Here is a 16,088-nt window from a genome sequence, read left to right on the forward strand (position 1 = left end):
TCGTAATGCGGATCTTCCTGTGTCGCATTCTGCATTAACTGAACATTTCACAGTAAAAGTCGTTGTCTCTGGCACACTGAAGAGGAACTGCTGGAAAACTCACTGGAATCATGTTTGGCCCTCTTCTATCATTTCTGTAAAACAAGCAATTTAGATGAATTTTGAACTGATTATTTCCTGTGAATAATGTATCAGAGATAAGTTTTGCTGATATTTTTAGGATTTGTTTCTATGATTCTCTGTATTTAAAAATCATGCATTCTTCTTAGGTGTCTTTTTGCCATTTTTTTATTCACTCTTTCATTGTTTTAACTGTGTATTTTTCTAATGCAGGACAAGGCTGTTCAGCAGGGAGGGAAGGCTCTGTGAATGTAGCTTCACTGGTATATTTGATTGTTTAGTATATTTTTATTGCCTTAGTATATTTTCATTCTGGTATATTTTTAATTGCATTTACGAATATTTTTATTGCATGCTGGTTTATTTTATTGTAGTTATCTTAATTTTATTCTTTCTAATCTTTCTTATCTTTCTTATTATCTTGTTTCTAACATGGGGGCTGCAATGCAAATTTCATTGACCTGTCATGCTCAATGACAATAAAGAATCTTGAATCTTGAATCTTGTGTTCGGGTCTTCACTGTGCCCTTATTCTCTGAGATTTCTTTATGCCTTTTTATCTTAAATTATAATCTAAACTTTGTACATAACAATTTCATTTAGTTTTCTGCACAGAAATCTAATAAATTCTGAGATATAGACCTGCTGTATATTTTTAAAAACACCCTTTAAAATCAAGAAGGTCTAGTTAATTGACCCTAACTGCATAGACACGAAAGTTGATATCATCTGTTGGTCTATTTAATCTCTCCATGCACTCTCTCTCATTTCAATTTCACATTCAGATTTACTGTGACACATTCCATGTTGCCCCATATCAGTAGCAACAAATCACTGAAAAAAAAAAGTATGAATAGAGTGGACACAACTGTCATCCTCACTCACAGGTATGTGCATCAGTAAATGCCATTCAGGAAGAGATAACTCTTTCTGAAGCTCAGGAGACAATCTACTGGAAACAGATATTGTTGAAAAACTGTTGCATCACTGAACTATTGTGGAAGCTTGAAAGAGCTTGAAAATGACCCTCAGTAGACCACTGATCAATGAAGAATACTTGCTGATGGGAGTCACCCATGAGCTGGGCAATAATCATGCAGTAAGATAACTTAAATTAATTTGATCATTTTATTTGTGACTGATTCATCCACTTAAATCTCTTAAAAGCTCTAATAGTATAGCAATCAATGTCAGTTTTTGAATTTAAAGGTGAACAGTTCGTTCCGTGTTATTAGGCCTGCTGGAAAAACACAGATTTGGAGAAAAAAATATTTTTACTTGATGATTTCTTTAACGACAGTTTTATGCTGTGACAGGAGAGGTTTTCATGTGCTTTCACTTTTTTTCCCTCAGGTGGCGTAAACAACATCACTGAACATCCTGCTGCGGAGGGGCTTGTCTGAAGGAGGGATTGGGCCTGAAACATCATATGATGGTTTGCTAACACATTTTCATGGGAGCATTATCAAGTGTGCGGACTCTATTTTTCCATTTTTTCACATGTGCTTTTGCCAAGCAAAGACAAAAATAATTACAAACATTAAAAAACTTATAATCACCTTGTTAAAAAAGGGCGATAATTCATTTTACCAATGGTATTTTATTAATGGCAGTAAGAGACCAAGTTAAAGTAATGATGAAAAACAACTCTGATGAAAGTCTGATGCCACTGTTTTCACTAATGTAATAATTTCTTATCTCACCCACTCTGTTGTGCTTTTCTGTTTTTTCCCCACAGGTGTGAAGTTGACTTTGTGACAGGTGGAGGTGTGGAAGCTGGAGCACTTAAACTTGTGCATGAAGCTGTGATGATGCCTGGCATGTCTTCTGTGGGGGCCTGCTGTTGACTGATTCAGCGCTTGAGGAAGTGAATAGACATGATAGTAGTCCTTACCCTTCAGCACTGAGGCACCATTGCGGTCAGGTTACTTTTAGTTTATTTTCATAAAGCTTTGAGTCACACTCCTTAATAAGCTCAAGTTTAGAGCCATTCTTGCAGCCAGTGCTTTACGTACAGACTCCAGGGCTTAACAGCCTTTTGCCACTACTGGACATGGGCTCCCCCATTTTCAAAAAACACAGCAAAAGTGCTGTCATGGATACCCAAATTGTAGACAAAATATGATAAAGTGCCCTCTAGGGTGCCCTTTCAATGCAGACACATGTGATGCAGTGATATATAGGCTGCCCAACATGCCATGCCTCTAAATGGTTAAATAGCTCATAGTTCCCTTATTAGAGAGGTGTCTTGCTCTACATTAAATTGGAGTCACATGATAAAACAGGTTTAATCTTAACCAGGGTTTTAATTTTTTCACCCCTGCCCCTTAGGCAGCCTGATTTTGCCACTGGCTTTACTGAGTTCCATCTGTAGCAATGAATCATATTTCAAGCCAATTGTTTTTTTTAATTTAACATCTTAATGTGCAAAATACAGCAGTCAAATCAATGCAGTGGAGCAAAAAGTACAACATTTCTTTAAGGTAAATGTATTCAGGTCGAGGATGAGTACTTCAAAACTGCTAAATCACTAATAACCAAAAAGTCAAATATGCTGTAGCTATCAAAATGTGGCTTGTATAGAGCCTGGCCATGCAGAGTTATTTGCATCCTAAATGAGCAACTAGGTCAGTTCAAAAAAGATAGATTTGAAACACGATCTTGTGTTTATATTCTCACTGTTTACTAGCACCTGAATAACCCATCATGAGACCGGACCCTTGTTTAGCATCAACTCCCACAGATACAACGCAAGCAGAAAAAGTTGCTGTAATTCATTTTAAAAAGCAGGTCGTGTTTAGTTGTCCATTTAGAAAGTTATACATTTTTCTGCTTATAGGTGCCCACGTAGCTAATTGATTATGCATGATTTATCATTGTGTTGCATTGCTGAGGGTGAGGGTGGGTGAGGTCTTCAGACTTAAGCAGGCTGGTGTGACTAATCTATCAGTGATGTAGACTAAAGCTCCCCATTGCTGAGGTGCTCGACATTCTTTCCCCCTGAGTCCTCCTACAGTGTACTGTCATAACCGCAGAGGTTCAAATTTATCAGCGCTTCTGTACACTTGTTGACAGTATTTCATACCCAGCGCACACATATACATATGCATGCATGTTGTCCCCTCCAACCTTTAAGATTTTATTGTTCTGAAAACCATGTTTCACACTTTCACGCTGTGTTTTCCTGGTAATATCTGTGTTTATTTATAGCACATAATGACACAGTAAATGCCGGTTGACTGTATGTGCTTTAATCATATCATCCATCCTCTCCTCAGTAAAGCATTTAGCGGGATGATGTCATGCCATTATAGCCTCCAGTGAAATATGAAAGTGCTTTTAGAATGTCTTTGAATGGGGATCTGGAGTCTATAGACAGAAGTCTATGAACAATAGTAAGTTTATACATAATTAATGGTTTAAAAGAAAGATATAGTATGTAGCTGTTGTATAGCTCTGTGAGGAAAGCCATGCACTACCTCCATCGAGGTCAAGGACTCAGTTCCCACTTTGGATGGCCACACTAAAAATGTGTGCACTTGTGGTGATGTGTGTCACTTCAGACAGAAAAGAGGGCCAAACTACGTACTGTATGTTTGATGCCATACATATAAGAGATTGTTGACTGTCCAGTGTTGAAAGCAATCTCTCTACCCTTTGATATGACAGATACAGTATACCCTCAGTCATAGCCTTATGCAACATTCAGTCGGGGCTGCAATCAAAGATTTTCCATTGGCTTGCCCTGAATGGCTTTAATGACTGAGAATGAATGGTAATCTCATGAGGTATTAGGTTAGGGACAGAGGGCTTATCCAAACGCACTACCATCAAACATGCCCAGACAGTCTTAATGTGGCTCAGAGGGTGCTGCTGTTATAGCAACAATACAGTAAAATGACATGATCCCTTTTGTTTTGACAGTTTTGATCAAATGTTTGTCATGTGTTATGGTGTGATAGGCAAGCTTAAACATCAATTTCGAAATGAAATTTTCCACGAGCTGTTGTGGTCCTGGAACATAAAGTGTCCAGACTTTAACATGAAAAACGTGACTTAAAACATGTGAGGGCACCTCACCGATGTTATGCAAGTGTTGCTAGCTCCCGTGTATGCAGTGCACAGGAGTTTTGCATGTGACCTGTCAAAGATGGGTGGTCTGTGTTAACCTTTGACCTGTTGTGCCCCAGCTACACTTTAGCATTCATACACACACAAACACATACATGCACACGAGCATGCATTAACTACACCCTCAGTGTTAAGTACAACCTCAGATCTAGTGGTTCAGTGAACAATGTGTGGGCTGTGCCTAGAGCTCTGTATTTCCATTTTCTTCGCCCCCCCCTCAGCATGCCCAGGCAAACAGCTAACGCTAAGGCTATCTGGCCCTGATAGTATGGGTCTATATATAGAGGAGCCCTGTGACTGAGCTGGCTCTAAGTGTCAGATTCCAGGCGCACTCATCTGTCCTGGCCGGATCAGCACCTGCTGCTAACTATAAACCCACCCACCCTCAGTGCTGCACCCTCGCCCAGCTCACACAGGAAAGCCAATGTCCAACCAAACCCCAGACTGGAGAAGAGAAAAGGTTAGACTCAGCAAGCAATTTCCCAGAGGCAAGCTCTGAAGGGAGGGGCAGAAATAGAGATGGGAGCATTGAAAGATGTAACGGGTCTGAGCGAGATGCCCCTCTTTGCTTTTTCTGTTCAGGTCTGATACATGGCAGTGCCTTTTTCATTCTGAAGTTGTCCAGCCGGTGTGGCACTGCCAGACTGAGCTGTACGGAGCTGCTCAGTCCTGGATTCAGCTGTGGATTTTGAGAAACAGTACGCTGGATGCGGGGCTGATATTGCAACACAGAGGAACTCGATGCCCTTGGGAAAGCCTCATCATTGGCCAAAGGTACAGTACCAATTCATTCTGTTTTTCTCTCAGGGAGCAGGCCCTCTTTCCCCAGTCAGTCCTACATCAAGGCAAAGTAGGAAGTTTAGATAAAGGGTATGTATTGGGTTATTCTAAATATTGCCACTTTCCATATATGTAAGATGAATAAATTTCAGTCTTTCATAATTCAAGATAAGTCATGTATAATATCTTGAAGTCTTTTGAGCTTTTAAGCACATGTAGGGATACACTGATTATTTTTAGTCAGTTTTAAATGAATGTTTGTATATTGTGTTGATTTCAAGTTGCTTGCTGCTGCCGCTTTTTAAGGCACAGTGACAGTTATTTTTATGTTTTGAACCCTTTTTGGAGGTTTACAACATATCCATGTACAGTTTTCTCAGAACATTTAAGGGTTAAAAGATAAATTTGTTTTGGGCAAGCTAACAAAACAGAAACAATGCACAATGCTTTAGCCTCTTTATTTGCTATTAATAAGCTTTTGCCTCTCAGTGATATTCATCAGTGTTACTGGTGATATAAATGAATGAGCTACACACCCTCCAGTTGACCATATCTCATTTCCAGTCCAGGAGCAGAGCCCAGAGCAGACTACAGGAGCAGACTGGACTGGCCACAGTGAGAATTTGGAGCTTGTGGATGAGCGATGGACAGCTGGACTCTCCAGGGGGACAGCTACTCCTTCCTGCGCAGTGCGCCCCGCACCTTTTCCCTGTGCCATCGTGACGGCACCCCCAACCACGTTGAAATTTTCGACATCATCAACGTCCCTAATCAGCGCAGTTCAATTTCTGAGACTACCTGCCTGTGTGACATTTTTGGAGACGACTGTGAGTCACCCTCCCTCTCGAGCAGCCCTGCTGTAGGGGCTTTTGTTCCTTCCCAGAGGGAGGTGGACGGGTCAGCTGCTGCATCTCCCCTGGTGGATGACCTGAACGACTCCTCAGGCTCTTATCACACTGCACAGGGCTCCAGTGAAGGAGAGGAGGGCTTTGAAGATTCAAGAGAAAGGCTTCACAGCCCCCTGTTGCAGAGCGAGTCTTCAGAGAGGAGGCAGCCAGAGGCCGAGAGACTGAACTCAGGGCATCCAGAAGTTTCTGAGGACAGTAGCCCAAATTTAGATCCAGAAAACAAATCACCGGTATCACAGCTTGCTTTAGCTAGCCCATCACCTGAAGTCCTCAACACTGGTGAGAGGACCCCCACTCCTGGGCACAACAGCCCCTATACCTTGAGTCCAGAGGGAACAGCATCATTCTCATCTTCCTCCTCAGTTGAAAATAGATGTTCGCCATCACCACCTAATCCCAGACAAGCCCATTCAGAAGCCGAACCCAGGAGGATCACTCCTACTATCATAGATAGACACAACAGCCCCTCACATCAGTCTTTCACCCCAAGTCCTTCCCCTGAGCCCCAGAACTGTGTCAGCTCATCCTCCTCTGAATCAGTGAACACCCAGTCTTTACCTGATCCAAGGAGCAGCTACTTCAATCAACACAGCAGTCCTTCACCAGAGCACATAAGCAAAGATTTTTCTCTAGATTTCACAGACTCAGCCTTTGAATCTAGAACCATCCTTTCATCTCCTTTACATTCATCCAGTAGTACAGAGTTCTCATCCCAGTCAAGAGAGGCACGGGTCTCTCCTGAGCTGAATACTAGGCCCTACTCCCCTGATACTCAAGCATCATCTCCTTTTCCTGAGCTGAGAGGGAGGGTCTCCCTGCCTGATCTCTTCAGCAGAAGCTCCACACCTGATATTGAAGAATCTACCCACACCCCTGAGCTAGTTTCAGATCTTTCCACTGCAGGGAGAGACGCCACAACTACTCCTGAGCACCAAGCCACGAGGCTATCAGCTGAACCTGTCAGTGCTGTGTCTTCGCCCGCTCCACGATACACACCTCCCTCACCTGTCATTTCAATAGCAACATCTCCTGAGCTTGTGGAGCGTAGTGTCTCACCTGAATCAAGTCACACTGCTCCATCACCTGGCCTGCTCAGCACTGCTTCTCCAACTAAATCTGCGGCCAGAACGCCCTCTCCTGGCCCCTCATATAAAATAAGACACATTTCAGCACCTTCTGAAATCAGGGCCCAGGTGTCTTCACCTGTTGTAAGCTATAGTTTATCTCCATCACCTGAAGTTACAAGTAACAGCTCTCCCATAGAGCACAGATATACTGCTCCCTCACCTGAAATCAGGATTACAGCATCCTCACCTGAGGTCAATAGGAAGGAGCGGTCTTCTGAAGTGGAGACGTCAGCCTCTCCTCTCTTAGAGCCTCCCTTTGACTCATCCTCATCAAGAAGCCTCACTTCATCCCCTCATATCACAGGGATTTCTTACTCTGTTGTTCAGCCTGAGGACAGGGTCACTCCCCCATTTCCTGAGCTCTCTCGTCGCTCCACCCCTGAGCCTGACACAACACTTGTGTCGCCTGATGCAAGGAGCCCTACCCCAAGCAAAGATAGCATACAGAGCAGTATAGCAGAGTCCACCAGTACACCACGAGACTCACCTCATACATTAGGCTTCACAAGCTCTGTCGTGCAGCCTGAAATAACGCTGTCGCATCAACCCAGGTACCGAACACCTTCACCTCAGCTAAAGTATCGCACTCCCTCACCTGAGCCAAGATATCAAACCCCTTCATCTGACAAGTACCAGAGTCCCTCACCTCAGCACCGAAGTAAAGAGCCATCACCTGTTGCCCCAATTCCTGAACAGAGATATCATCAGCATTCACCAGGGTACAACCCTCAGTATACACAGCCTACTCCTCCTCTGAGCAATACACCTGAGGTTGAGAGGGATTGCTCTTCAGCTGATCTGACAGAAGCACAGTACCCCACACATTTGGCAACAGAGAGTGTGTCACCCTCATTTGAATTAGACAGAGGAGACAAATCAGTTGTAGCCGAAATCAAAGGCAGATCACCAGTGGTGGCACTTCATTCACCTGCACCTACCTCACCTTTCTTAGCTGAAGAAGAGGTGGACAGTTCACCGAAACAACAAAGCACAGAGAGAGAAGCATCGCTAAAGGAAGCAAACCTTCAGGATAACTCAGGCATAGCCGTCTTCTCTGAGGAAAAACAAGCCACTGGCCTCACCTTATTTAAGAAAGAAGACACTTATAATAATTCTCCCTCTGAAATCAAGTCATCCTCCCCTAATCTTCTAGAGTCCAAGGACAGGAGTCCAAGCATTTCCCCTGTCCGCAGGGCTCCATCCAGATCACCTGTGCAGACGCTGCAAAAACCACAGCCTCAGTTCACTACTTGTTCCCGAAGTCCTGAAAGCAACAACTCTTTAAAATCACCCTATACACAGGAACACATAAGAAGACAGCTGTCAACTAGTGTTAGACTTGAAAACAAAGAAAGGTTAACAGAGGGCATGGCCCACCATGTGAACAGAAGGCGGACTCCCTCTCCGCCACTCACCAGGTTTACACCTGTCCACATCATAGCCCCTGAGAAACCATACAGACACTGGCAAAACAGAAGCTGTAGCCCCTCTCAGATTGTAGCATCCTCACCAAGTGGTAATTTAAAGAAAGCGGTGACAAATAGGGAAAGCCCCGATGTTGCCCCTGTTGACAATAATAGCCAGGCCCAGTGGGTCAGGCTAGGAACGCAATTGGAGATGGAGAGGGAAATGCAGCTGGAGGAGGATAGAGAGGTAGGTAGGGAGAGGCAAATGGATAGGGAGATGGAGAGAGAGCGAAAGAGGGAGGAGCAGCTTCCTGAAAAGGGGAAGGGGTGGCAAGGGGACGCCAGTTACGGAGGGGAACAGGTTGAGCTGTCATTCAATGCCAGGAATAGAAAAGGGCCTGCGAGTCGCAGAACAGCTCCCACAAGCAGAGAGACCCGTCAGGGACTGCCAACAGTGCATTCCTATTCAGAGAGTTTGCTTGCCACCAGACAGCTACAGCAACAACAGAGTCTGCTTAGACTGGCTTCCCAGCAGGACACCAGGGGTGGTGCTACTAGCAGACGGCTACAACCTCCTGCCCACAAGAACAAGAACGGTGCTCCTGGACGCGTGGCCGTAAACAGGCCCTGTCGGAGTTCCAGCTCCAGCATGGGAAGTGAGCTTGATGAGGCAGACAATGAGGTGAAGTGGTTTACAGACTTGGCTTTCCGCAGCCTGTCAAGCCCTGAGGTAGATTACCTCGATATGTACAACTCCAGCCACCGTTCGTCTACCAACATTTCTCAACCATCTACCCAGGAGAGCCCAGCGGGGGTCAATGCTGCCTGGCTAGCCTATGCTGACTTCAGGGGTTCTGCTCCAAAACTGGACACTGATGAACTCTCCTTCCAGCAACCATCTGCATACTACTCAGATGGCCTAGATCCATCACGACGCTATGACATGGGCAGCTTTGAGTGCGTAGATGTGGCCGTGGAAAGAGAGGACTCCAGGAAGGTGAGAAGAGGAGTACCAAAGAGACAGATCCAGCTGAAGAGAAAGGATACTGCTGAAGGGAAACAGGATGAGAGCAGTGAAAATAGCAGCCCTGGGGTTCCAGTGATGGTGGAAAGCCCCTCTCTAGAGAGTCACTCCAGAGAGACACTGATGAGACAACACAGTACACCAGCAGCAATGCAAGAATTCTACACCTCTGAGCGCAGCCCTGAGCCCAATCAACAAAATGAAAGAAAATCCAAGCTCCATAAATCTGCTTCTCTGGATGAAACATGCACTAAAACCAAGATGGCCTCTTGTCTCATCAAGAACGTGCTGTCCAAGAGGATGCAAAGTGTTGATAAACAACCTGATGAGCAGGCAGGAGAGGAAGTGAGCCCCGCTGTTGAGGAAAACAGCCCACCAACAGAGAGTGCAGTGGCACCACGTAGAGAGTCTCCAAAACCTGACGCACATACTCTGAGTTCCAGTTTTCAGTCAGATTACAGTCTCTCATCTGAAAGTCTTTCTTTTGTGAGAGGGGAACCAAGCACAAAGGACGACGCCAAACCACTAAAAAGCTGTGGAGTGAGATCCGGTTACAGGCCAAGTTCATCCAGCAGCAGCAGAAGTGTCAGCTTTTCACAGACTGAGAGTGAAGAGGCTGATTCTCAAAGCAGGAATGCAACCTCCTCAAGATCTGAAACGAGATCAAAATTGAAATTGCCGTTCGATAGTAACCAGTCAAGAGCCGGAGAACAACAAGCAGATGAGCGTAAAATGTGGGATGGAAGGGAGGGTGGTGACTCAGCAAATGCCACTGCCGGGAACACAGGAGCTCCTTCTGCCACTGGAGCCAGCAGCACGCAGGCAAGGGCGACAAATAGAGACCAGGAATGTGAACACACAGAGGACCATAAACAAGTGCAACAGGGTGACAAGGGCGCCTACACATCAAAAACACAGGAGATTACACTCAAAGCCGTGGAGAAAAAGAAAGCCTCCCTAAATGTCTGTCTCACACCTGAGGCAGAAAACAAACCTGAGGCCTCTTCACCAGACATGTCTTACAGAGAGAGGGAGGAAAGAATAGAGATCAGTGTAGCTGAGAAAACAGAGGAAGAGGAAGGAAATGGGGCAAATCCAGTTAAGGTCCCTATTCACAAAGTCAGAGATGTGAGGCGACTTGTAAAAAATACATATAATCTGTCCTTCAAGGCAACTAGTGCTGTAATGACCTCGAATGTGAATGAAGAAAGGGTTGGAAATTTTAATGAGGAAACGAGGGAAGACATAAAAGAGGAAAGGAGGGAAGAGGTCATAGCAGAGGACGAGAGGGATGTAAGGCAAGCGGCAAGGAGGGAGGAGAGGGAAGGGCAGTTCAGGGTGGAGGGGAAAGAGGAACAGAAAGAGGAGGTAAAGGGCTCAAAGCTGTTCACCTCATCTCCACCTCTTCAGAGCAAACCAAATCCTTTGTCTCGTCCACAGCCAATGCAGATAGAATACAAGGCTGTTTGCTGGAAAGAGGACAAAAATAAAATCTCGGGCAGCACGAAAGACTCAGAGAACCCAGGTGGCAAACCCCGGGCCTCTCCAAAGCATGCCACAGAGTTAAGCAGAGATTCACAGATGTCCTCCAATGCAAATACACAGAATCACACGGCAGGAGACAAGTCATGCCAACACGATTTAAACATGGCAGCAGAAACAGGAGAGACAGAAGTGCAGAAAGTGCCAGATAATGAGGACAAACCTGTGGTGGTCAGAACAGACAGGAAACCTCCCATGCTGGGGAGCCTCCCCAAACTGCCCAGTAAAGAAAGAGAGGTGTCCACTGCTGTAGTGTTAATAAGGGATGGATCCAGCAAGACCAAAACATCTGTATCTCCAGCCCAGGAAGAGATCCATACCCCGCTTCAAGTTCCAGTTTCTTCACTTTCACCAGGGCCCAACACCCCTGGCAGTACCCACAGTAGCAGCGGCCACTCGGTTTCCATGTTATTAAAGGAGAAAGGCTACCAAGCTGACATCGGGGCTGTGGTGGGTGACAACCAGAATGCAGCTGGAGGTAAAGGGCCTCCCCGTAAGCATGTCAACTGCCTGGAGATCCCTCTTCAGACCACCACTCCTTCAGGTGGAGGTCGGATCGAGTCTCATAGAGAGAGGACAGTCTCCTCCTCATCGACCACATCTGGCCCCTCAGCAGTATCTGATAACACAGACACTCTTGCAAAGACCAAAGAAGAAGAGGGCGTTGGCATTAAGCCTACTGTAAAAGACACGGCAAAGCAAAAAAGTGCATCTTTGCTAAGGAATACGCTGGAGCAAATACCACCTCCCACCAAACAGAAGGAAGTAGGAGATTTTGAAGCAGTGAAAAGACTAGATCCAACTTTCCCCCCGAGGTCCCCGGCAATAAGGAGGTTCAGACCACAGCCAATTGAGGTTAAGTCACTGTCTAAAGAAACACAGAAACAGGAGATGCCCACAAACTGTACAGGAAACAACAGGCCTCAAACCATTGAAGTCAAATCTATAGCTAAAAATTCTCAAAAGCCAGCTGTGCCTCCAAAACCGAGCTGCAAATTCAAACCTGCAGATATAGGAGTGATGCCAAATGAAGCACAGAGACCACCAGCAACAATATCCACTGTAAAACCACATAGTGAGGAGAGGCCTCAAACGATTGTAGTGTCCTCACCGACAATCTATAGAAAGATCTCCAATGAGTCAACATCAGCATCAAACTATACAAGAAAAGTAGCTGTCTCTGCAGTGTCCAGCCTCAAACCTCCACCTTGCAAAACAGCAGCAACCACTATCTCCAATCTCTCAAACCAGTCAACAGCACCATCAGAGACAGAGCCATCTCAAGACGGAGGTCAGCAGCAAAAGCCAAACCAGTCTAGTTATACGCAGAGGCCCACAACCTTAACTACAGCCCCAACATCAGCTTCTGACCCAGGTTTAACCTCGGCTGCTGGTCCAGTTTATGACCCAAAATCAAACCAAGTCCCTGGACCTGCCTCGGCTGGAGCCAACCAGCCAAGCCAGCCAGTTGTTATGGATCCAGACAGCCAGCCACAGCATCCCACCACAGCATACCCTCATGAGCAAGCTATGCCGGTAACTTCACACAATATAAAACAACCCGCTGCTGTTTCCACAACACAAGCGCCAGGATACACACACCAGCCATTCTCCAGATCATTCTCCAGTGAGCGCTCTCAAAGGACAGATGACTTGCGCTTTTATGCCTCAGATGACCCTCCAAGCTACGATGAAAGAGAGAGCTTCAGTCCCCTCATGCTCCCAGATCTGACCCCCAGGAGGTCAAATCGCTATCAGCCTTCCTCCCGCCCTCCTCCCTGCTCCTGCACAGCTGGCTGCCCTTCCCACCCTGGTCTCACCCCTCCTCACCATCACCGCAGCCCCCATACCCTCACACCCCCTGCCCCTCCCCATTCTCCGGGCCAGGCGCTGCCTTACCCAGTGGCTCAGCCCCCTCTCCGTCCGCACCAGTGCAGACCTGACCCTCAGCAGATGAGCTACCAGCCCGGCTCTCCCAAATCAAGTCCTCTTGGTCCTAGCCAGCCACCGACCATGTACCAGCCTCTCCACCAGCCTCCTTCCTGCCCTCCCCACCCCTCACTCATGCAGGCCTGCCCTGCTGACCGCCCACTGCAGCCACCCCAGCATATTGACTCTCGACGTCCCCCTGTCCACAGATCCCCCCAGCAACAGCCACCAGGCATGGCTGGGGCTCCTTACAGCGATACAGGCCACGGCCACTCTCCTGGCCTTCCTCCTATGGATCCCCAGTACCTGTGTGGCCCTCAAAGCCTTGGGCCTTCTTATGGATCTGAATATGGGGGTGACAGCTCTAGTTTGTACTCAGAAAGTGGCTATGGACAGACACCTCGCAGAGTGCTCCTGGATCCTGAGACAGGCAAGTATTTTTATATTGAGGTGCCTGTACAGCCACTGAGGAAAATGTTGTTTGACCCAGAGACTGGCCAATATGTGGAAGTGCTCATCCCGCAGCAAGCAATGTCCCAATCGGGCCTGTATCCCCCTTCAGCAGCCCCCTTCTCATCTCTCCACAACACCAACATGTATGCCCCTGCTCCGCAGTATATGCCATATGCAGCTCCTCCTCCTCCTCCAGCTCACCCCCAGGCTCAGCCCCAGCCACCCCGATATCCCGAGGCCTCTGCTGCAGCAACAATGCACCCAAGTGGGCCTGGGGTCAGCTACAGGAATCCCTCTGGTCAGGCATCCAAGCCAGAGCCCCAGAACCACCCACCATTGGACCAGAGCTACCTGGAGAGTATGTATTATGTCCCTACAGGGATGAATGCGAGCCCCAATCCCACTCCTCCAGACTATTACCACAAACATCCCCCCAGCCTACCCCCAACAGGGGGGAAAAGGTCCTGAAATAGAGGATAGAGGCCGCCTTCCTGGAGCCTGTTAGGTTTTAAATACACAGTGTATAAAGGGAGGTGTCTAATGTTAGCCTGTAATGTTATTTGAGTTTTCACATTGCAACTGAAGACAGCAATTCTTTGGTTGTTTATTTGCTGCTGCTTGTTCTGTGCAACGCTGCTTTAATAGAACATGAAACATGATTCTTGAGTTAATAGTTTTGAAAATACAAGCTCTGAAGTCTTTTTTATGTGGTGTTCATAGGATTATGACCTAAATCTAAAATGATCTATTAAAATGTTTGTTATTTTTGCTGCAGGGTTAGAACATCATACTGTAGTTCACCAGAAATGCATAGGCACTATAAATCAAAAGGTTTACTGATATCCTGATCTGTGTACTTTCACAAGAAATATCACCAAAAAACTTGAAAATACTGTCTCAAAAGAACCTCATATTTATTTTATTATTGTGTTTCTCCAATATTGGATGAGTGAGTTTGTGCACATGACGTCTGCAACAACAATGCCAATAAAATGTGTCACTAATGTGTTGCTGTTTCTTCATGTCTTCATCTAATTTTCAGGAGATTCTTTCTATAGTTCACTATCGCATCATTTATTTACCAGCCAGATAATCTAAGTAAAGTATTAAATACTGGATATTCACATCATATATGTAATATCATGCCATTTTCAGCTAATATAGTCCTGCAAGACCTTCACATGAAATGTTTTTATAATCAGTAACTTCATTATAGACTGTGTTGTCTTTCAGAAAAACAATGTAATACATGTGCTGGTACACTACATCCATGCACCAAATGCAGACATATATGCAATATAAAAATGGCTACAATGTGGGGTATATGAAACCAAATATTTACTTTAGCAATCCATTACACAAACTTGAAGTTTCCACAAAAGATACAGAGTCTTTGATGATTAAGTGTGTAAGCGGAAGATGTTGCTAAATATTTCCACTATAATGGATCAAATGTGGGCCAGCTGCTTCTTTGAAATTAGTTTTGCAAAGAAGCACTTTAATTAGCTCTTTCTTTCGGGGGCACAGTCACTTAAAAAGTGGGCAACAGCAAAAATGAGCCTTCATTTATAATACAGAATTGTCAACCAGAGGTTTTGGTACTGATTTGTTGTCACCTGGTCACATGACGTGGAAGTTATTGGGGAAAAAAAAGTTATTAACTCACCAAGGTTTTTGCTAGACTGAGAAAGCACTGATATTCAGCACAAAGAGGTGTCCCTTATTGGCTAATATAAATTTGTAGCAGTTTATTATACTACTGTGGCCACTGGAGGGTGCCACAGACCACTAGAGGGCCACAGGAAGTCCCATCATGAAGGTAAGTCTGAAACTGCTAACCTTTCGTGAGAAGAGCCAGTCATAGTAAAACAGTTCAATGATTTCCTAATCAAAACCTGAGCCTGTTAACTGAAACCAGACCCTAATTTGTTTGGTCAAAGGGGCAAAATTGCTCTCCTTTTTCTTTGATGTGGAGGGCGGTAAAACTAATGAGAGGTCTGACCAGTAGCTATGAGGGGCTTTAGTGTGTGCGTGTGTGTGTGTGTGTGTGTGTGTGTGGTGTGTGGCTGAGTGAGTGCATGTGGCTGATTCAATAAAACACTGTTTCATCTGAAAGAAGCAACTCAAAGCCTCGTAGTGACACAAGAGTGTGTCCACTCACATCTGGAGGCGATACCACGCTGACGGCACCTGGCAAAATGTCTAGTCCTGTATGTGGGTCATTTTCAGCACTGGAAATATACTTTACCAGCACTCTTAAAACAAACGCCTAGATCCACAACTGTTTGTCGTCTGGAATGCCTACTGATCGAGAAGGGAGAGGTCATGATGTCCCACAGCCAGGGTGTTGCTAAGGAGTGCGCTGAACATGAACTGAACTATGGCAAGTCAGAGAGAGTAAGGGAGAAGAAAGGCAGCCGTCAAGGTTATCAGTTACAAACAATCAAACAGCAAAAACATGAAAAGAAGAGAACACCAGCGCTGAAACATAATCAAAATGTTTATTAATAGTTCACAGATTTGGATCCTTTTGATTAATTGGATCAATTCTTTGTACAACTTCTTTAACTGAAATTGTCACTGGAATGCAATGACTGGCTGAAGTTTATTGTCATGATCCTGTATTATCACAATCAGCCTCTAGATTAGAGACACACCTTAGGAACAC

General features: G+C 45.4%; 1 protein-coding gene across 1 annotated transcript; it reads left to right on the plus strand.

Moving 5' to 3' along the window:
- Window positions 1-5,674: 5,674 nt before the first annotated feature.
- si:ch73-43g23.1 (serine/arginine repetitive matrix protein 2) lies at window positions 5,675-14,321 on the plus strand. The gene has a single exon (XM_041944669.1). The coding sequence runs from the start codon at window positions 5,675-5,677 to the stop codon at window positions 13,886-13,888; it is 8,214 nt and encodes a 2,737-aa protein (XP_041800603.1). The 3' UTR covers window positions 13,889-14,321.
- The last annotated feature ends 1,767 nt before the right edge of the window (window positions 14,322-16,088 follow it).

The sequence above is a fragment of the Chelmon rostratus genome, chromosome 9, assembly GCF_017976325.1.
Source record: "Chelmon rostratus isolate fCheRos1 chromosome 9, fCheRos1.pri, whole genome shotgun sequence".
Taxonomy (NCBI): domain Eukaryota; kingdom Metazoa; phylum Chordata; class Actinopteri; order Chaetodontiformes; family Chaetodontidae; genus Chelmon; species Chelmon rostratus.